This window comes from Grampus griseus (assembly GCF_964374135.1).
Source record: "Grampus griseus genome assembly, chromosome: 9".
Lineage (NCBI taxonomy): Eukaryota > Metazoa > Chordata > Mammalia > Artiodactyla > Delphinidae > Grampus > Grampus griseus.
The window spans coordinates 91,076,556-91,099,406 of NC_139003.1; the positions used below are offsets into that span (position 1 = coordinate 91,076,556).

Genomic DNA, 22,851 nt, shown 5'->3' on the forward strand with positions numbered 1-22,851 from the left:
ATAAGGAAAAACAATCTTCATTACTCACCACCGCAATTTCCTTATGAAACTTGGCCTCTAGGCTAGAGACATTTTTGAAAGTATTGACATAAAATCCAACTCGTCTACCATGTAGAGATACAAAGAGGAAAGAAGAGATGGGAAAGACCGGTCAGCAAAACTGTATTTTCAATGGCAATGACATATATTAAAGACAGATTTTCTTCACGAAATTTTGAATAACGTTGGATTAAATAAAAATGCCTAACCCAGAGTAGGCCCAACCTTTCCTGATTTGTTAATGAAAAAAAATAGCTTCTTTTGGTATACAGCACAACCTTTCCTAGAGTGTCGGTAATAACCCCAACAAATGGTTCTCACACTTCAATGTGCACCAGGGTCACTTGGAGGTTTGTTTCTGATTCAGCAGGTCTGAGGTGGGGACTAAGAATTTGAATTTCTAACAAGCTCTAGGTAATACTGATGCTGCTGGCTCAGAGATAACACTTTTGGAACCACTGCCCTAAGCATTTGTAGTTTAGATTTGTATCTTGTAAAAGTTTTCAGATAGAGAAGTTTATTAATTTTTACAAAATATAAATGGTCTAGTTTTGGTATCATATATTTGGATTCTGAAATTTGTTTGATAGAGAGAAATAAAAAAACCTACAAATTAATTACAATTTTTCAGCGGAAGTGAGAGTGTACTTTCATTGAACAAATTAAAAACACAAGCTATTCATTCGCAATACCTCAAACACATTTGTGAAGTAAAGTCATGGTGGGGGGGCTTCTGTGAAATGAGCAAGGTCCCCTCAGTCTTCATGTTTAGGTCCCTAATAGTAAGCACACCAGTCAGCCCAGTGGATTCAGCCCAGTATCCCCAGTATAAGCTCCCTCTGCTCTAAATGAGGGCTCTTTGGACTCTATATTTAATTCAGTCCTTCTGACTCCATCTGAGTAAATCACTACTTTGATTTAATTCATGTTCTTTTTTCAGTGACATTCTCAAAAATCATCCCAGAATCCTGATTGGTTAATTAGATTCCAAATGCCAATCAAGAGCAAGAAAGGACCAGAAATACTAAATAGGTCCAATATATGGAGTAAACATATATTCAGAGAGTTTATAATAAGAATACTTACTGGGGAATAAGAATGTGCCCATACACAGTAGGCACCCCTTTTAGTTAAACAAAGAGTTGAAAGGGTAGAGAAAAGGGGGCTTCTAGCGGCTTAGCTGTGCCTTGTGGTGAGTCAAATTCCAAACAGTAGAGGTGGATGAATGTTGCATCATCATTAAAGCCAATAAAAGGGAGAGTCATCTAAGCACTTTCTTATATTCCCTCACTTAACCCTCATAACAACCCCCTAGGCAGTGATGCTCATTTTATATCCAAAAAAACTGAGGCACAAGAGTTTTACTGTCCCAGGCCATGCAGTTAACAAGCAGAGAACCAGTATTTGGTTGCAAAAGGAGGAAAACGCAATAGAAAAGCATGGCATGTTTGCCAAGAAATTCTGCTGAAGCGTGAATATTATTTCCATGCTTTCTCATGAATTACATGGTTTGGAATTTTAATAAAATAAAAGCTGGAAGTTCAATTTAGAGGTTCGGAAATGAAACAGTAGTTGAGTGCTAAAATCCATTCTACCAATAAGACTTACTTCTCCTATGGCTTAACCTGTACCTTAGATTCCTACCATGTTTCACTTAATCTTTTTTTTTCTTTATAAGATTAGTTTATTTGGGTTTTCTTCATCCTTTTTTCCAGCTTCATTAAGGTCTAATCGACAAATAAAATTGTACGATATTTAAAGCGACATGATGGTGACTTGATATATACACTGTGAAAGGATTCCCCCAACTAGTTAATGAACACACCCAGCACCTCACATATTTATCTTTTTCTTGTAGAACATTTTAAGTTCTATTAGCAAATTTCAACTATATAACACAGTGTTATCAACTACAGTCACCATATTTTACATTAGGTCCTCAGTCCTTATTCATTAGAGCTGAAAGTTTGTACCTTTTACCAACCTCTCCCTACTTCCCCCACCACCAGCACCTGGCAAGCACTTTTCTACACTGTTGCTATGAGTTTGCCTTTTTTAAAAAAAGATACCACATATAAGCGATACCATGCAGTATAACCTCACACCTATCAGAATGGGTATCATCAGAATGACAAGAGAAAACAAATGTTGGCAAGGATGTGGAGAAAACGGAGCCCTTGTGCACTGTTGGTGGGAATGTAAATTGGTGCAGCTGCTATGGGAAACAGTATGGAGATTCCTCAAAAAATTAAAAATAGAACTATCATACGATCCAGCAATTCCACTTCTGGATATATATATACATGAGGGAATGGAGACAGAATCTCAAAGAGGTATCACACTTCCATGTTCATTGCAGCGTTATTCACAATAGCCAAGATATAGAAACAATCCGAGTGTCCATCAACTGATGAGTGGTTAAAGAAGATGTGATATATAGACACAATGAAACATTATTCAGCCATGAGAAGGAAGGAAATCCTGCCATTTGTGACAAGACGTATAGACCTTGAGGGTATTATGCTAAGTGAAATAAGCCAGACAGAGAAAGACACATGAATGTTTCGCTCAATCTTAATATTCTTTATCTACAGTGATCATGTGGTCCTGAATTCACCTTTTTCTTTTCATTGATTTAAAGTACAGTTGACCCTTGAACAACACAGGTTTGAACTGTGCAGATCCACTTACATATGGATGTTTTTCAATAAAGATAGTACCTGTATTTTCATTTGACAGATCTTTAAATGAACTAACTGTAGGGAAAAGCTTGTGTTCAATAAGAGATCATAATATGTGGAGTCAAAAGAACTAGGGTTTGAGTTCTGATTCTAGCTGAACTGTTTCAGTTTCCTGCCCTTGGACGAGTCATTTATCAGTTCTTTTGTTTTTGAGGCAGAGCTAGCAGTACTCGGATTTTAGACCGTATGGGGGTCAGCAACCCTGCGTTGTTCAAGAGTCAACTGTAATATACATAATCATGTATATGTCTGTATACACACACACACATTAACAAAGAAAATCCTGGCACAGTGTGTTTGGGAAATAGTTAGTACGCAGAGGGTCAGATCAGAAGCCTGGGAGGTGACAGCCTGGGGAGACAGAGGACCTTCCAGACCAGGAAGCACGCATTTATTCGCAGGCAACAGTTACTTACAACCCATGGCCCTGTTGGACCTGGGGGAAGGAGAGGACTTGGACCTATATTTGAGGAAGCTAACTAAGGCAGAGGCTGGATGGGAGAGGAGAGACTGCACGTGTCCTGACAACATCGTGCAGAGGGACCCAGCTCTTGCATGGTTTGCAAAGGAATCTTCCTGGGGCACTTGAACTGGCAGCCTAGGACCCCAATCATGCAGACAGTAGTTCCTCATTCAATTACTAGACAAAGAGACTATCTAACTCTGGCTGCACACCTGGTGGTGGGCTAAGGTGGCTCTAGACACTAACAGTCCAGTTGGAGGGGCACGTGAGGGCTGACTGATGAACATATGCTCCATTCATACTGGTGAGAGAAAGAAGCAGATTTCAGAACAGAGTGCGAGTGTTAAAGGTACCACAAAAGGCCATACGTGGTTAAATAGCAAAAATTAGCAGATATGCCAGAAACAGCTGAAGGAACCAAGAGGAGAGGAGAGTGATGAGCCCTGTGCCAGCTGCAAACATCTGCTTGAGACGACAAAGAGGCTGCCCTGAAGAAGGGTCAGATTTAAATAGAGATGGGGGAGTGGGATGAAGTTGAAGTTGATGGTGGGTATCGTTTTCTTTGCATCGATTTTTCACTATAATAAACAAAACCCTAATGAAGACCTATGACTTGAACTCTGGGTCCAGCTTTACTAGTTCCTTTGAATAAGCTTCTTGACTGTAAATGCTGGGTGAAAGGCACAGAAAACAGAAGCTTCGATGGGCACTGCTGACCTGCTCCCCCTTCTGTTCCCTCAACTTTGAATGTGACTTCACACAAAACCTTTGTAAATATGATGAGAAAGAGTTAGCATCTCACCAACTATTTAATTATGTATGTTCCTTTAATGAAAGGTGAGTTAACATTTTTCTGTTCATTTATTTATCGCCCATTTGAATTTCTCCTTTTGTGAGTCATCTATTCCTAGTTTGCTTATTTCTTGGTGTTGTTTTATTGTTATTTATTTATAAGGAATTTTCTATTAAACATATTGAACTTTGAATACATTGAGCAAAAACAAGAATCCCCTTTCTTCTATCTTTAAATTCTGTTTCCTGATACACAGCATATCTTTTTTATAGCAATGATTATTTAGAGAAATAACTGGCACTAGAAAGAAATACCTTATTTAGAATGACTAAACAAACATCCACAATTTTCTAATACGTTTATTGTTTCCTTTTAGAACTGAGAAATTAAATCAACTAGATGTATTCAATTGAGAAAAAAGTTCAATATTTTTAATGCAACTTATCATATAGTGATTCTCTCCAATTTATGAAATCAGAGATTCTTTCAAAGTAGGCACTGCCTTGGTCTAGTTCGTGAGTATAGGCCCAGCACCTAATATAGCAGAACAGGACAGAACAGGCATGCAGTAAATAGTCCATGAATAGGGCTTCCCTGGTGGCACGGTGGTTGAGAGTCTGCCTGCCGATGCAGGGGACACGGGTTCGTGCCCCGGTCTGGGAAGATCCCACATGCCGCGGAGCGGCTGGGCCCGTGAGCCATGGTCACTGAGCCTGCGCGTCTGGAGCCTGTGCTCCGCAACGGGAGAGGCCACAGCAGTGAGAGGCCCGGGAACACAAAAAAAAAAAAAAAAAAAAAAAAAAGTCCATGAATAAATGAATGAATGAATAAGCAAATGAACAAACCAATGAATGAACAAATGTGGCACTCATTCCACTGGAAGGGCACTTTCTGACTATAACCTTGGCTTCTAAAACACTAGCGTCACCAGCAGTAAGATATACACCCACAAAGAGTACCAGGCTCTGAATTCTGATATCATCTTCTTGGGAGGTTTCATTTCACAAGTTCTTCATAAACAAGAGACTCTGAGACATTACCATTTCCCCAAAGGACTTGTCTGAGGCCTTCTCAGGTCCCTCCTGGTCAGCTGTCAAGGCCAACTTAATTTCTTTATTAAGATGTTTCTTTGTTCTCGGAAATGGTGGAAAGGATTAAAAGCTCAGCTTACCGCAGTCCCAGCTTGCCAGCCAGGATGCTCGCTCCTCAGCACTGCCCTGAGGGAAGCCTGTCCCCCCGGGAGCTGGTCACTGTTTCCCCCAGAGCCCCCTACAATGGAAGAATAATACTCTGCCTATAAGTCTGTTTCTGTGTCATAGATAGGTTCATTTGTGCCATATGGTATTTGTCTTTCTCTTTCTGACTTAACCTCACTTATGATCATGTCTAGCTGCATCCATGTTGCCGCAAACGGCATTATTTTGTTCTTTTTTATGGCTGAGTAGTATTCCATTGTATATACGTACCATATCTTCTTTATTCATTCATCTGTCAATGGACATTTAGGTTGCTTCCATGTTTTGGCTATTGTGAATAGTGCTGTTATGAATAGAGGGGCGCATGTATCTTTTTCAATTAGAGTTTTCATCTTTTTCGGATATATGCCCAGGAGTAGGATTGCTGGATCATATGGTAATTCTATTTTTAGTTTTCTGAGGAACCTGCATACTGTTTTCCATAGTGGCCACGCCAATTTACAGTCTCACCAACAGTCTACGAGGGTTCCCTTTTCTCCATATCCTCGCCAAGATTTAGGATTTGACTTAAAGCAGTGTTGCAATGACAAGCACAATTCTGTTTATTCAGGGTGGTAGCATGGGGGTGCTGATGGGAATTCAGAGATATAAGGCCCCACTTCACCCAACAGCTTCTTGTTCAACCACTGAGTGGGGAAAACTGCACTTAATGGCATGAGAAATGCAGAATACCTATAAATGAGAAGAATGGTTAACATCTAAAATAGGAATGAAGTTCGGGTTAACAGGTAAGGGCTGAAAGCAGAGGCTTCGTATCAAAGACTGAAGACTAGATGAGCTATTGGAATAAAGGAAGTTCTTCCAAAAGCTAAAAGAGTATCCTTGTAAATTTCAAGGTTAAGGGCAGTTCTCCTAATGCTTCTTAGCTGAGATTTGGGTCTCCACCTGAGAAATATACCAAGGTCTAAGACTGTGCCATCCAATGGAGCAGCTGCTGGCTACATCAGGTTACTTAAATTTAAAAGGGTTAAAGAGAAATCATTTTAATTTAAAATTCAGTTCCCCGGTCACACTAGCCATATTCCAAGTGCTCAACAGCTAGCCACGTGTGGCAAGTAGCTACCATATTAGAAATTACAGATTACTGAACACTTCTATTGCACAGTGCGGAAGCATCACACAGAATAAGACAAGATAAGGAATATTTTCTGTTCGTGAACTTCTACAACCTGTACAGAAACATCTTTACCTTGACCATAATGATGGTAACTCTTCTTGTAAGTCAACGTTAAACTCTTCAAACACTTTCTGTGCTTTCTGAAATTCCTCTTCTGCCTAGAAGTGACACATAACATGTTTACACTAAAAAATATCACATAGACACAGCCATTTCTAGACACAACATCGCTTAATATAAAATAGGAATAGCTTTATGGCATCCCGGAAACATTTTGGGAAGCAGAGAATCTGGTAAAAATCCACAAGATATTTTTCAATAGAAGTGAAATACTGGGGACTTCCCTGGTGGCGCAGTGGTAAAGAATCCACCTGCCAATGTAGAGGACACGGGTTTGATTCCTGGCCCGGGAAGATCCCACATGCTGCGGAGCAACTAAGCCCGTGCGCCACAACTACTGAGCCTGCGCTGTAGAGCCCGCGAGCCACAACTACTGAGCCTGTGCTCTAGAGCCCACGAGCCACAACTACTGAGCCCACGTGCCACAGCTACTGAAGCCTGAGTGCCCAAGTCCGTGCTCTGCAACAAGAGAAGCCACCACAATGAGAAGCTCACGCACTGCAGCAAAGAGTAGCCCCTGCTCGCCGCAACTAGAGAAAGCCCGCGTGCAGCAACGAAGACCCAATGCAGCCAAAAATAAATTAATTAATTACTTTTAAAAAAAGTGAAATACTGAATCTTATTTCAAAAGGAAAACGTGATTCATTACAATGGTTGCTCTTGCATCTCTTACAGAGTCATTCACGCTACAAAAATGCATTAACAGCCTGTCACATACACCGCTCTGCTCGAGATGCTGGACACGGATGCTTCTCCAAGAAATTCCCTGTCTAGTGGGAAGTCTAAGTAATTACACTACAAGAAAGGGCTTATAAGCTGTTACGGAGCATGCTATTAAGGAAGATGGTGCAGGGAATCGAGAAGGTTCCATAGGGCAGGTGATGTTTTAACTTGATATCAAATCTTGAAGAATGAGCAAATGTTTGCTAACAAAGGGGATGGAGAATGGACTGCAATACATAAAAGGTGGGGTTGCTGGACTGGGGATGCGAGCTCACTAACCACGTGGACTTATCAGACTGCTCCACCTCTGTGCACCTCAAATCCGTAAAATGCACATAGCAATGCCCACCTCACAGGTGTTGTGAGTATTGAAGAAAGAGGATGTAAATGAAGTGTTGAACATGGTGCCTGGCACCTCAGGGGCCTCGCGTGAAGGGCAGCTCTTATCACAGCCACTCAGCAGCTGGTATTGTAGGTCACAGAGGCTCCAGCTTAGGACATGTGTAGAGGGAGGAAAGGAGGGGAAAGAAGACTTGAAAGTTGACAAGGACGGAGAGGTGAGTCAGAACCAAGTTGCGAAGGTCGCATGGGCCATGGTAAGGAATCTAGAATTTTTTTTCTACAGGCAATGGGAGCCGTTAAAAGACTTAAGCAGTGGAGAAACTCTATCTAGATATGTGCTGCAGAAAGGCCATCCAGGCAGCTGTGTGTGTGCAGATGGGGGAAGGCAAGACTGGAGGCCAAGTGAGAAGTCAGCAGGCGTCTCCCATGAGCTGTCAGCCGATGACTGACATACATGGTAAACGCTCCGGAAATGGGTTTTCTAAAAGAAAAAGAACGTCATGCAATTGTAGTACACATCTGTACACTCAAGCACAATTTATGTCTGAGAATTTCACACTCGATTTCCTAGTTGAATCTGCTTTCTGGCATCAAGTATGGAGCACGACCACAGAAAGAATGTAAGGACACGTTACTTTCTTCGATCAGGCAGTACTGTTGGGGGCGAACGTTTATGATGATGAAAATGTGAGTCAGTGTCACCCATGTGAACTCTACTGTGACCTGAAAACCCTTAATGTTACTTGAAAATTATGAACAGCAGCCCACAAGCACCGTGCTTCAGTTTCAATTCTGTCCTGATTCCCATCTCCATGAGAAAGGGAAGATTTCATTTTCAAAAGCAAAGTTGCGATAGGTCACAGAACATGGAGAGTGGTGATAACAGTGGGATCGGCCCCTACCTTAGAGATGCGACTCTCGTCCTTCCTCTTGGAGCTCTGCAAAGCCTCCAGGTGGTGGCGGGCACTGTCGTAGTCCACCAGCTTCCTGCTGCGCTTTGCGATGCGGTTCTGCCAACAGGGAAACATATGCGCTAAGAAAGAGACGCGGTCCCAGACTCTCTTCTTGACTGCCGAAATGCCTTCCTTGTCCGCAGTAGCTGGGGACCTTGACCGGAGATCGAGGTGAACCAGAATTTCACTAGACAAATGATCCCTGGAAAACAGACTACAGCCTCCGCTCCTTTGTGTGAAAACCATTAGGTAAAGGCCTCCCTTCTGAAAATAATTAGGACAATCGTAAGGAGGTGAAGGCAGAATTTGCAAAGACCAGAGAAATTCCAGAACTGGTTGAGGGAAGCACCTAAACCTATACTCTCTGTTAGTCTCTATTCTAGATCTTTAAATGTTCCATTCTGAAGATAGTACAAGACTATATTAGGATTTGGTTTTATAATTCTCATAGCACTCACACTAACAGCAGTTCTATAAATCAGATTTACTTCCTAAGAAACCCTTCTGCCTAGAAGTGTTTGTCAACCCTTTTGTTCATTCAAATCATCTGAGGAGATTTTAAAATATATTGATTTCTAGAGACTTCTGTTTCCAGTTAGGATATAGAGAGCTGCAAACAATGTTACGGTCACACTAGCAAGAAAAAAATCTGGATAATTTATAAAAGCATAAATTGTCTTGATTGTGTCACACACATGAAGTCATATGGCAATAAAGGAATCTCAATTCCAAAGAGGGATGAGTCTCTTCAAGGAGAGACGAGACACACCAACTCTTTCACCTTTGGCAGGTAAAAGCTGTGGCCACCATACAGGTGGACAAGAAGTAGTCAGCTAAAATTTTAACACATTGTTTAAGGTCTATTGTGGGCTAACATGTCAGTTTGGGATAGCTGGGTGTCCAAGACACAAAGGGAAGTTGCACTTATGGGCAAGTTCTTTCCTTGGGCCTCCACTGTATGCTATGAGAAAGACTGGGGACAAGACACTTCCTTGCAGTGCAAGTGAGAATGAGATGATCTCTGATGGCTATGGGGGTAGAAAGACAAAGCTCTGCCCATTCCCTTGGACATTTTTCTCTTTACAAAGCAAAAGCCTTAAGCCACTTGAGGAAGAAACAACAGATCCTCTGGTCCATAGACACCAGGCAGAGATCCACTGATTCTGGGGGAAAGGTAGAAGCAAAATCAATCTGGCCCCAGTGATGGATAGGAATCCCCTGGGCCCCTAGATATATTCAAAAATAATTGTAACACACAGAAGAGTGGGAGAAAAAAATCTCAATCCATAGGGGAGGAACATAAAACCCTCTTGGGCCCAAGATCTGATTCCTATAACAAGAAGAGGTCTGATCCCACTTTGGCAGGGTCAGAAAACTCCTGTTCAAGCTCAACCACAGATACGAGGCCGACTTTGCCTAAGACAGGCCAGGAAAGTATAACATAAAACAGCCTTGCCTCAACTCCAAGCCCAGCACTGAATAACAAGAAACAGCTGCCTACCACTGGAGAAAGGCCAAGTGTATGGAGAGAGACTCCCTCTGAAACACTGGCACACAAGGACACCTGAAATCTGAGGGAGGCAGGAACACGGAGAAAAACTCTCTGGCATCCAAGGGCCCAACCAATGTGGGTCAAAGTAGAGGCAAAAACTAGACTTCAACCCAAGATCCTGAAAATTTTATAGATGTTAGACTATACGTGCAAGGTATTAGCAGCCCAATTCTAGAGGAATTTGAAAGCAACAGTGCACCGAAAGTAACAATAGCAACAACAAAACACAAGTCCAGCTCAAGGTGCAAGCAGAGTAATTTGAACTGTCCCACTACTGGCTTGACAAAAAGGCACGCCCATTTCCAGGCATAAACAGTACTCCAGTCTTCACTATTCTATACACGATGTCTGGCATTCAATCAAAAATTCTGAAACACACACCTTAAAAAAAAGAAAAATGGCCCATGAGAAAAGAGAGCAAGCAACAGAACCAGACATGACCCAAATGTTGGAAGTCTTAGTATTTTTTTTGGGGGGGGGCTGCACCCATGCAGCATGCGGGATCTTAGCTCCCCAACCAGGGATTGAACCTGTGCCCCCTGCAGTGGAAGTACAGAGTCTTAACCACTGGACCACCAGAAGTCCCCAGTCAGTAATTTTAAAGTAACTATGACTAATATGTTAAAGTATCTAGCTGGAAAAGGTAGACAAAATACATAAACAGATAGGGAATGTCAACAGATACATGGAAATTCAGCTAAATGGAAATCAAATGGAAATAATAAAATTTATCAGAGGACAAATTTCTTCATTAGACTTAAAACAGCTGAGGAAAGAAACAGTACAGTTCAAGATAAATGAAATGAAGAGAAAATTTTCTCATTAAAACACAAAGAGAGGGACTTCCCTGGTGGCACAGTGGTTAAGAATCCTCCTGCCAATGCAGGGGACACGTGTTCCAGCCCTGGTCCGGGAGGATCCCACATGCCGTGAAGCAACTAAGCCCGTGTGCCACAACTACTGAGCCTGCGCTCTAGAGCCCGCGAGCCACAACTACTGATGCTGCGTGCCACTACTACTGAAGCCTGCACACCTAGAGCCTGTGCTCCACAACAAGAGAAGTGACCGCAATGAGAAGCCCACGCACCACAACGAAGAGTAGCCCTGCTCGCCGCAAGTAGAGAAAGCCCACGCCCAGCAATGAAGACCCAATGAAGCCAAAACTAAAAATTAATTAATTTTTAAAAATCACTAAAGAAACTGCCACAAAGTGAGCAAAAGTTTAAAAAAAAACAGAATCAAGCATACAAGACCAATACAATATCAAACAGTCTAACATCGTGCAACTGGAGTCTCAAAGAGAGGAGAGGGAGAGGCAGAGAAATATTTGAAGTGATAATGGCTGGGAATTTTGTAAAATAAGGAAGACATCAAAGTACACATCCAAGACCTTCATAGAATCCCAAGAGGGATAAATACCAAACAAGACACAGACAGCTACACCAAAACCAAACTGCTTCAAATCAAGAATAAAGAAAAAAAATAAGTACAAAGGTAAGAATTGCACAGTCTTCAGAAACTGTGCAGGCCAGAATACAATGGAGTAGCATCCCTTAAGCACTGAAAAATAAAAAATCAAGAGAGATTTTCAGAATTCTATTCCCAGTGAAAATACCTTCCAAAAGTAAAGGTGAAATACACGTTTTTTAAAAGACAAACAAAAGCTGGGGGAACTCATTGCCATATACGAATTTTAATACCAACAGGAGCTGTACAAAGAAATGAGTACCAGAAATGGTAAAAATTAAGGGAAATAGACAAGATTTTGGTTTTTTACTTTGAATTGCTTGAAAAGGTCACTGAACTAGAGAAAAGCACAAACAATAGATCGTGGGCTTTATAACCTATGTATAGGGAAAATATATGACAATAAGAGCACAGGGAATGGAGGGAGGAGCTGGAAATACACTGCTATAAGGTTCTTAGACTGTACATAAAGTGCTGCAACGTTACCTGAAGTTAGACAAGTTAAAGATGTACATTGCAAACTGTAGGGCAACCACTAAAAATTAAGTTAAAGAGGAACAACTAATAAGCAAGTAGTGTAAAATATACTGATTCCTGAGCCCCAGACTAAGAGATTCTGATTTAGTTAGTCTGAGGCAAAGTCCAGGCATCTGTCCTTTTTAAAAAAGTCCCCAGGGGTCTAGTTGTGCCCAGCTAGTCTAATACTGAGAACTGCAGAAGAGGATCCTTAAAAAACTTTAAATTTCATAGGGTAGGAAGAAGAAAAACAACAATAATATAAATGTTTATCGTTTACAAAACATAGTCCTCTGGGTCCTCACAGCAATGCCCAGTATGGGTGTTTCAGGGATTTTCCCATTTTACAGGTAGGGAATTTGAAGTTGCATGAGATTAACCTCTAACTTGTCCAGAATTACTCAGAAAGTCTGTGGCGAAAGATGAATTAGGTGTCAGCCCCGGGACCAGTGCCAAGAGTAGGGTGACTCCAGTGAGACACCTAGGGCACAATGTTTAAGGAGGCTCTCACTCTTGGGGTAATGTTAGTGCAGGGTCAGCAGTCCACGTAGGACTTTGAACCCTCGTGCCCTCACCTGTCTCACTCAGTCCCTGCCCCTGATGCTTGGTTAGTACTCTTTCTAGCACTTCCCAGGTGTCTCTGACAGACTCTGTCATCCAGCTACCATCTGTCACTCTGTGCTACTCCTCTACACCCCCTTCAGGGGTGATGACAGGTAGGGCGGGGCAGTTACACTCATTTAGCTGCTTCCAATCCCTTTCACTTTATCCTCTGCACCGACCACTTCCGACTGGCGTCAGTGGAAGGATGGCTGACATACCACGTTCACTCAAAATATATGATGAATTAGCCCAGCAGGGTAGAGAGAAAGGTGCTAACAAGGTGACAAAGCTCATTACTTTCAGCAGACATCTGTTACCTTCCAAGGAGCACCGCCCCTTGAGGTAGTGGCCTTGTGTAACTTTGTGGAAACTTTTACAAAGCTCTGCTTTGTGGACTTGGTCGGGGGTGGGGAGGTTGTCCTTTAGTATCTTCCTAAAAAGCAAATCTTGATGCTTTGAAGATAAACTTGATTTTCGAAAAGAGGCAAAATTCAATTACTTCCAAGCCTGGGAACAGTGCACTGGATCATCTTATTTTTTGTTCAAAAACAAGAAGTGAAGTAAATGATGTGAGTCATTTTCTTGTGTAACTGACAAGTTAATTACGGAGTACAGCTTACCATGGTAGAAGTGACATTTTGAAGGCCATCACTTATTTTGATGCATATATTTTTGTGTTGGCAAAACATATCAATCTTATTGCCTTACCTACCTGATATTTGGGAAACCTGAAAAAAGAACCACATCTCCTAAGAAAGGGTAGAGTTAATACACTATAGCTTTCACATGGAAAATGATACACTTCTTATTTAATCATCCAATAGTAAATTTTATTAAATAAATTTACTAGCTTAATCGTAAATCGTTTAATTAAATGGCTTTTAAATATTTACTTATTTTAGTTATTTATTTATTTTTATTATTTTTGGCTGTGTTGGGTCTTGGTTGTAGAGCTTGGGCTTCTCTCTAGTTGTGGCGTGTGGGTTTTCTCTCTCTAGTTGTGGTGCTCGGGCACGTGGCTCTGGAGCTGTGGGATCTTAGTTCCCTGACCAGGGATTGAACTTGGGTTCCCTGCATTGGGAGGTGGATTCTTTACCACTGGACCACAAGGGAAGTCTCAATTAAATGGTTCAATTAAAAGTTCTTCAGATTCCCCACTATTCATTGACCGTATGCAGTAAAGAAAATAATTTACTAAATTTTTAAAAAATTTCAACAATAACCCCAATGTGGAATTCATTTTGGCCCACCGCTGTAAATATATGCTTAATGGCTCATGCACAGCTGCTAAGATAAAATCTAAACTTCATTTTACAATAACTGCTAACAGCTGTAAGCCTGTGCAGGTTGGGGACAAGCTGGCTCTTATTCCAACATTGATTTTAGATATCAGCGCTGCACAACAAAAACTGTAACACCAGGTGCCCTGCCAATCACAGCTGGAAAAGTCAAACACCATTCCCTCATGAATGGTACTGCATAGCCCTTGCTGATGGGCTGCAGTAAATATTTGGAAATTTGCCTCACCATGCACACCCTGTTGATGTGAATGAGTTAAGGAAGTCAACTGTGTTCCAGGCTTTGAAAATGCTCCACTGTATTTTTAATCATTAATCCTCCTTTTCATCAATAACCCATTCACTACATAATCTCTCAGCACTCACTTTATGAAGTGACAGAGTCTGTATCCACGTCTAACTTCCGTCCATTGAGTAAAAGGCACAACATCTGTGTATGTTCACAGAAGAAGTCTTTCAACTATTAGAAACAGCTATCCCAACTGCTCTCCAACCTCAGGTTGTTTCCTTTCCAAGTTAAACACTGCTATTTCCTTCACTGTTCACGATATGAAATGGTTTCACAATTGTCTATCTTGGTTGAAACCCTATGTGTATGCTCTAATATTCGAAATGTTACTTCAGAGAAACAGAGAGAGAGATTATGTAGGCTCTTTCCATGATGCAGGTAAAACCATATTTCATTTATCTTCAGGGAATCCAGCTAGATAACATGATTCCAAATCTCTCATGTAAGATGTTTCAGTAACTGGAGGATCATTATTGTGTGTGACCTCAACCATGGACACCATGGACCACAGGAAAAGAACTGCTTAAACAGAATAAAAGGACTTCCCTGGTGGCGCAATGGTTAAGAATCCACCTGCCAATGCAGGGGGCACGGGTTCGAGCCCTGGTCCGGGAAGATCCCATATGCCGCGGAGCAGCTAAGCCCTTTCACAACAACTACTAAGCCCATCTGCCACAACTACTGAAGCCCATGTGCCTAGAGCCTGTGCTCCGCAACAAAGAGAAGCTACTGCAACGAGAAGCCCGCACTCAGCAACGCAGACCCAATGCAGCCAAAATTTAATTAATTAATTAATTAAAAAATAGAATAAAAGTTCCACTGAGTGTTTCAACAAACTGAAAAGACTAACCAACATAATCCATCATGAGTTTATTTTAATCTCTCTGTTTCAACAAAGGTACTTCTGTATGTCTTCTGAAATTTTACGCTCCTAGAGAGAATGGTCAATTTCCAAATAGCTATTGCTGGGCAGTATCATAACAAATAACAGATAACAAACAGATCCTTCACACATTTTTGGTGATACTAAGTTTTTGTTCCTGAAGCTCAACAACTTTTCAAATGTATTCTTCTGTAGTCAATCACAGCCTTTATTTGCTTATCGAAGTTGTACTATCAAATATTATATGACTAATTTAGACAAGTTGCGACGTTCTTTGAAATTTTCAAGTAGGAAGACAAACGTTTCTTTTACGTAATTTATTAGGAATTGATTTTTATGGAGACTGAATTACCATGCAATAAACAGTATTCTAAAGCGTGATAATAATTCTGAGACTGTTTGCTCCACAAATGCTGCAAATTCCAAGGCAAAATGTCAATGCCTATCAAATTATCTGAAGATACCTCAAAACACATTACCTGTGTACAGAATTTTAACTTTTTAAAAAATTGTTTTAATTTCTCAGAAAATTTTTAAAACTGACTTAATACCTTTCCAAATTAAGATGGAGCTATACAATGACCCGGTAAAGCATTCTGCTGCCTATTATGATAACATCACCTAGAATTCATCATTTGGATTTGTTCTCTGGGACATCTTGCCAACAAGGCTAGTATGTCCAGTCTGATCCACTTAGGTTTTTGTCTGGTGCCTCTGGTGTCCCAAAACACACTTCAGGTGTTGGCCATCTAGCGTTAGGCATTCTGTGTGGGACTGAGGAAACTAACGTCATTGATAGGAGTATAGTTTTGGCCAAGAAGCTTCACTATGTTTCATGGCCAAGGGCGGTGCACATTACTGCAGATAGTTTCCTGGTGTCTGGCAATGGCTATAAAGAAGGCCAGGTAAAAATGGAACTTCACATCAGAGGTCACCTAGCAAGATACTGAAAATGCCCGTGGACACTGGTTCATGGCCTCCTTGCTCTACAGGAAGGGCAGCACATGGCTGTCTTACCTAGCAGTCCTCTTTGAGCTGGGAGAACAACTAGGGAGCAGATCTATTAATGCTACCATTTGCTATATACAGCCCTGATGGTTTAAAGACCATCTATACCTTAAGAGTCAATTTCAAATCTGTGATATTCAATCCTTCACTTGTATATTTTCCTTTCAATGAATCCAAGTGTCGAATAAGACAAATGTTTTAGACAAGATATTTTTAGATCCAGATGCAAATGTATTTGAAATGCTTACATCTTAAGAATTCAATGTGAACCTGAAAATTTCAAGGAGAGAAAAAATACGCAGGTGTACTATGAACATACACAAAATAAACAGTAAGGAAAAGATCAGATTTTGCTCTCACATGTGCAATGAAGTTTCTCCTTTCCTCATGACCTTTGTTTATTCTAACGGAAATTTTTGCCAAATGCCATATTACCAAAAGGTTTGAACATAAAGAAGACTGGAATTTTTTGGTATCTCTGATTTATGATTTTATATCTATAGGATTAAAAAGACTTCTGTAGAGAAATAAAAGCTGAAGCAGTTCATTAAAGGAGGAAATGTGATTTCTGGAACTATATTTCATTTTAAACTGTTAGGAACAGGATAAAAATCTCATGCTTAAATACATGAAAAGTTACCAACTGTTTTTGATGTCAGCTTGAGGACTTTTAATTCTACTTATCTCTTGCCCATGTTTTAATAAGAACATGGGACCATTCAATTCTTCCCTTTATAGACACAGAATAAAATACCTTTATGTCAGGAAATTGGCCCAGATAGGTGTCCAGTGTCAGCAAGGACCCATCCACTAGTTTTTGATGGAAGTCTTCCCACAGCACATCACATTTCTGAGAGAAAAAGAGAAATAAAGAGACAACTGCAGAATTATTTTAATTGGATAACTTTCACCAACTTCTAAAAAAGCTGAAACTATAAAATTAAATAAGTTCTACTTCCCTGGCTAGTAAATGCTAGAAAAGTGTGGATTATTTAAGAATACAGTAATTTGGCTACCAGTTCTAATTTATAACATAGGCTACCTAAGGGCTCAGCTCATTTAAAAATGTGTTTCTGATTCCGAATTACTAAAGAATGTAGGAACTTCAAAAGGTCCCCCGATTCCTATAAATGGACTTTGGGGCTAGGAGTCTGTGAAGAATTCCACCAAGACAGTTTGCTTCTGAAGCAATCCATGAAATTAGAAACCACTCCAGACAAACAACAAACCGCAGCTGAAGCCTCCACACGGACAGCAGAAAATTTAGTCATACTGGGAAGGGCCCTACCATTTATGGAATATCAATTGTCATGAACACAATGAGTATTAGATATTATTGTTACTCCTATTACTGTCAAGGCATTGGGTTAAAAGCTGGATGTGTCTCTGTGTGTGTGTGTGATTTAATTCTCACAATAGCCTTATGAAGAAAGTCTCATTGTTGCCGTTATACAGAAGATGATGCTGAAATCCAGAGATGTTACATAGTTTGGCTAAGGTCATGCAGCTGGTATGTGACAGACTCTGGTTTCAACCCTTGAATTTGAAGCCCATGATCTGTCGATGACACCAGGCTGCCTCACCAGAACAGAGTTCATATCCTAGCTGTGTGACTTTGGAAAACTGAACGTTCCTGAGTTTCAATTTCTCCAAGTATGTGAGTTGACAACATAAACTTGCTTCACAGAATCCCAGGCACATGCGCAAGAACGTCATTCCATATTCCTCCCATTACTACATCTGGCATCTCCTGACAATGTCTACCCTTTCTTTTTTCTTAGCAATAGAACGTCCAGTTTTAGCCGGGCACACGGCTGCCTAGGATACAGACCATACTTCCCAGCCTCCACTGCAGCCAAGTGTAGCCATGAGACTAAATTCTGCCAATGGGATGGACTTTCAGGAAGTGGCCCTAAAAGGAGGCTTGTCCTCCAAGCCTCCTCCTTCTTGCTGACTGGACGACAAAAATGAGAGCTGATAGCCAGAGCTCAGAGTCATCTTGAATGTGGAGGTGGCAGCAGGGATGCAAAGACACGCCCCTGATGCTCGTGGGTCCCCCATACCACACCTGGGCTGCCAACCTCCAAGGTCGGTTATGGGAGAGAAGCTTCTCTCTTGTTGAAAACCACTTTTTAATGGTTGATTTGCTTCTCTTTTTCACACGTTAAAACCCAATTCTAATTGTCATAGATCCTTATTAAGAATTTTATGCAAACAGGGACTTCCCTGGTGGTGCAGTGGATAAGACTCCATGCTCCCAATGCAGGGGCCCCGGGTTCGATCCCAGGTCGGGGAACTAGATCTCACATGCAAGCCACGACTGAGAGTTCGCATGTCACAACTAAGGAGCCCATGTGCTGCAACTAAGGAGCCCGCCTGCTGTATCTAAGACCCGGCGCAACTGAATTAATTAATTAATTAATTTTAAAAAAAGAATTTTATGCAAACAAAAAAATTTAAGTCCACCGTACAAAGAGGCTTATCTTATGATCTGAGCAGACTCCCTGGACATGCAGTGTCAGGTGCTTCACCATTGAAAGATTCCCCAAATCCTGGCAGCCACAAGGATCAAGGTAGGACAGCAGCTGTTTCCTTAGGAATCAAGGTCAACAGTGGCATTTGCCACACACAGAATTGTAATGTGGTGTTCTGAAAAGCCATTCACACAAGTTTCTAACCATTCCCTTAAAAATTCTTCTTTTCACAATGAATTTTTAATTATACACCTCTAATTGGAAATTTACAAAATGAGTTAAGCCTTTAACAACACGCTGTTGAAACACAGTGTCTTTATATTTAAGAAATGTGAGAAGATGCCATTCCTCAAAACTGCATTAGAAAATGGTGTGTGGAGGCTAGTTTTGCCTAAGTCACATACTGAAACTTTTCGAAAGAGGTAACAGAGCTCACAATGAGCTTTCTTCATAAATAGATCTCAGTTTCTATCATAGTCATAACTGTGGGGATGTCAGAATTTTGGTGAAGCAGCCCAGGAAAGATGTTAACCCATCTTTCCAAAAGCTGCATAGATGATCGGCATGTCATGTACCAGACCCTTCCCTGAGTTGTGGCAGCCATATTTCTTAACTCTCCTGTGCCTCATGAGAAGCAATGAGCTCCCATGAAGTGGGCATGATGACCAACCATTCTTTGTTTTAACAAAGAGCTTGGACATGAGAAAACCCTACTGCAGGCTTCCTAAAGTCAGTAATAATCACACACACTGTGCACTAGGTCGAGGATGTGAATACACTCGACTTTAAGTGTGTTTTTAGGAGATACAATTATTATTCTCACTTCGCCGATAAGCAAACTAAAGCCCAAGAAGATTAAAGAACTCATCTGATGTCACATCCCATTCCGCTTTCTTCAAAGCAACAATGACCACTTTCTCACTTCCCAGAGCCAGACAGCCCTGAGCTAGACGGTGCATTTCAGGTGTTAAGACATGTCTAAGGACGAAGCCTTTCATTACTTAAATTCCTATTAGCAGGCCCTGTCCTCAGCCCTGCAGACCAGCGAAGGGACCATCTAGTGGTAAAGTGAATGGGATGCTCTTCCCAGATCCCGTGCCTGCTTTCAAGGAGGGATGGGGAAGAAGGTGCAGTACATAAAATCAGGCCATGAGCCAGTTCTCCTACTGGAATGGGCTAAGAAGTGTAGTAAAGGACAGACAAGTGCTACTCTTATGTTGAACAAAACCAATCTTTAAGCCACAGCTTTCTACCCAAGTGGCTTTATTGTCATGTTCACTCCTCACTGCAAGTTTGGGTTGATCTGGATGGTGGAACTGCACAGTGCCTTCTGGGTACACGGTGCCCCTTCATATTAGGGCCATGAAGCGGTGAGAGGGGGTCAGGGGATAGGCTGAGTGAGCAGGACATGGTGGGAACCTCACAGAAGTCACCCTGGGGCCTCTCACGTGCTGTGACCAGCTCTCACCTCGCCAACCATTTTCACGTCTTCGCGCCCGTACCAGTCGGGCTCATAGACTTCATGCAGCGACTCGGTGAGCTTCATGGAAGCCTCTTGCATGCCTAGCATTGGAGAAAAACAACTCCTGTTAGAGAGAGGTAGGTGAGGAGTCTCTTCCTCCTTTCCCTACTTTTCAAAGTGAGAGGAAAAATCTTGAATACTTGCTAATTGTTTAAGGAAAACCTGGGCAGGCACAATTGCTCTTTGCACCTGTAGTCCTGATTCTGATTACAGTGTGCATTTTCTAGTATTTTCAGGATAAAGATACATGCTGGGTCGTGAAAAAAATCAACAAGGTGTTCTAGTCTAAAAACACCAATAATAATATGTCCTATTATGTGTGCTGTCACTTGCTAAATGGCATGAAACCGTAAATGTATGGGACACCTAGAATACTTACCTATAAAACTAAAGAGTTCTAAAACAACTAATAGCAAATGACTTTAAATATTAGAAATAAAGCATCTGGCGGGGGGAAAGCAGATAGAAGCAAAATCTATAGGATTTTCAGGCATCACTGAAAGGGCTTTAAGTGGCCTAAAAATTTTCAAAAGAAACAAGAAGTTGTTCTTTTTCTAATATTACTAAAAGCTTATACATACAGTTTTAAGTCAGAACTCTCAGAAAGCTTAGCGTTCTTAAGTCTATGGGTATTTTCAGAATTTTCGTTAAGGTACAATTTGGTATGTTACAAAAATATGGTTATTAATAATAGGAAAGATAAAAAGTTCCCCAGTGCAACATGGTGATACAAAGTATCACAAAGTCTTTTCCAGACTCCCTCTGCCCCTCCTTCAAAACATGGAGGGTAAAGTGTGGATTGCTGTGGAGACAGCTCAGGGTTGGGGACAGAACAAGGTGGAGTCTTTGGCTGGCGACTTGGAGAAGCGCCTCTTTGGCACCAGACTCTCCCTCACAGCTGGAAGGTGAGACCTGACCGAGTTGGTGTCCTGGTCTTTGTCACTAGGGGATATGAAAAGGGGCTGGATAGAAGGAGAGGAGAGAAAAACCATAGCGCTGCCATTAAAAATAAAAGACACATAAACTTAATGCCAATGAATCAAAGAGGGAAATTTTTTTGTTAAACTGAAAGCTGCAACACTCTAGACTCACCCACATGCTTGCTGAATTTAAGACAGTCAGTTCTGGGTTCAACAATGAGAGAAAAGGACAAAATAAAAGAAGATGGCTGAGGAGTTTGAGGTTTTTGAGCACAAGATGCCTGTTCTCCTTGCTTGGCCCTTGAAATAAACCTTTCTCTGCTCTACAAAATAAAATAAAAAATGAAAAGAAGATGTCTGAAATGATCAAAGTATTCGCTCAAAGAGGCACACAATGGAATATTACTCAGCCACAAAAAAGAATGAAATAACACCATTTGCAGCAACATGGATGGACTTAGAGATTATCATACTAAGTGAAGTAATAAGTCAGACAGAGAATTTCATATGATATCGCTTATAAAATGATACCGATGAATTTATTTACAAAACAGAAATAGACTCATAGACATAGAAAACAAACTTATGGTTACCAAAGGGGAAAAGGGTCGGGGAGGGATAAATTAGGAGTTTGGGATTAAAATACACACACTACTATATATAAAATAGGACCTACTGTATAGCACAGGGAACTATACTCAATATCTTATAATAATCTATAATGGAAAAGAATATAAAAAAGTATATTTATATATATTATATATAAATATATATATACTTTATATATATTATATATATAAAGTATATATATATTTATATATATATCGCTTTGCTGTACCCCTGAAACTAACACATTGTAAATCAACTATATATCAATACCAATTTAAAAAAAATAAAAAAAATACTAGTCCTACCCCACAAATCTCTCCCCACTAATCTCAAAATCTGCCTTATCATCCACCACATCTGTGGCTGCACTTGGATCGGACTCAGTGCAGGGGGCTGGAGAGCGGCCGGCCGGCAGAGATGGAGCACACACCCCGAGCACTCTCCCTGCCCTCCGTCACCAGCCTCATTTCTTTGCCTTGAATATCCCGAGACTAGAAACCAACGCCAGAGCCTCTCTGTCCCCCTACAGTGGCAGGGCTGCAGGTGCAGCCGGTCCCCACAAGTCACATGCAGTCCAGGGCCATGCTTCCTGCTAACCCTGCTACCATCCCTCGCCCCCTCCAGCTAGAAGGCTTGTGTGTAAGTCTGTGAGCATCCAGCTCTTGGGACATACTCTCCCCTGGGATGAAATCAGCTGCAAGGTCTCAAGCTCACTCTATCTAACAACTCTTCCTAGAAAGCTGTAGGACGTGGGAGGCGCTTATTCCTAGTTTCCAGCATAAGGGCAGACACATTTGTTCCTTGTATATTCTGATTATCATTTCAATGGGAATTGGGGAGTGGGTGGAATGGAACACCTGTGCTCGAGTACCCATCCTGCCAGAAAACCAAATGGCTGTATAATTAACACTCAATCTTGTTACTCTTGAATTCCCAGAACAACCCGTGCTTGGTAACATGCAGTAAACAACTCATACACATTACCTTTGATAGCTGCTAAATATCCTCGGAGTTCTCGCTGAAGTCTGGTACCCTCTGCCTGAAAACACACAAACACAGAGATGCTAAGCATCTTGTCTGTATCTTGCATGCAAACATGTACAAAGCAATAAGTCTCGAGTTATTTTCGCCAGGAGCTCATTCTTTTTTTTTTTTTTTTTTTT

At 41.2% G+C, this 22,851-nt stretch overlaps 1 protein-coding gene across 3 annotated transcripts in view; it reads right to left on the bottom strand.

Moving 5' to 3' along the window:
* AMPH (amphiphysin) overlaps nt 1-22,851 on the bottom strand; it is a gene marked incomplete at its 5' end in the record, with an annotated part of 190,479 nt that overhangs the window by 60,352 nt on the left and 107,276 nt on the right. For all 3 annotated transcript variants that reach the window (XM_082662331.1, XM_082662330.1, XM_082662329.1), the window contains 6 exons: nt 29-104; nt 6,482-6,567; nt 8,497-8,604; nt 16,918-17,013; nt 20,106-20,200; nt 22,673-22,723. In XM_082662331.1, the coding sequence (XP_082518457.1) occupies nt 29-104; nt 6,482-6,567; nt 8,497-8,604; nt 16,918-17,013; nt 20,106-20,200; nt 22,673-22,723 (512 nt within the window). The remainder of the gene's footprint in view (nt 1-28; nt 105-6,481; nt 6,568-8,496; nt 8,605-16,917; nt 17,014-20,105; nt 20,201-22,672; nt 22,724-22,851) is intronic.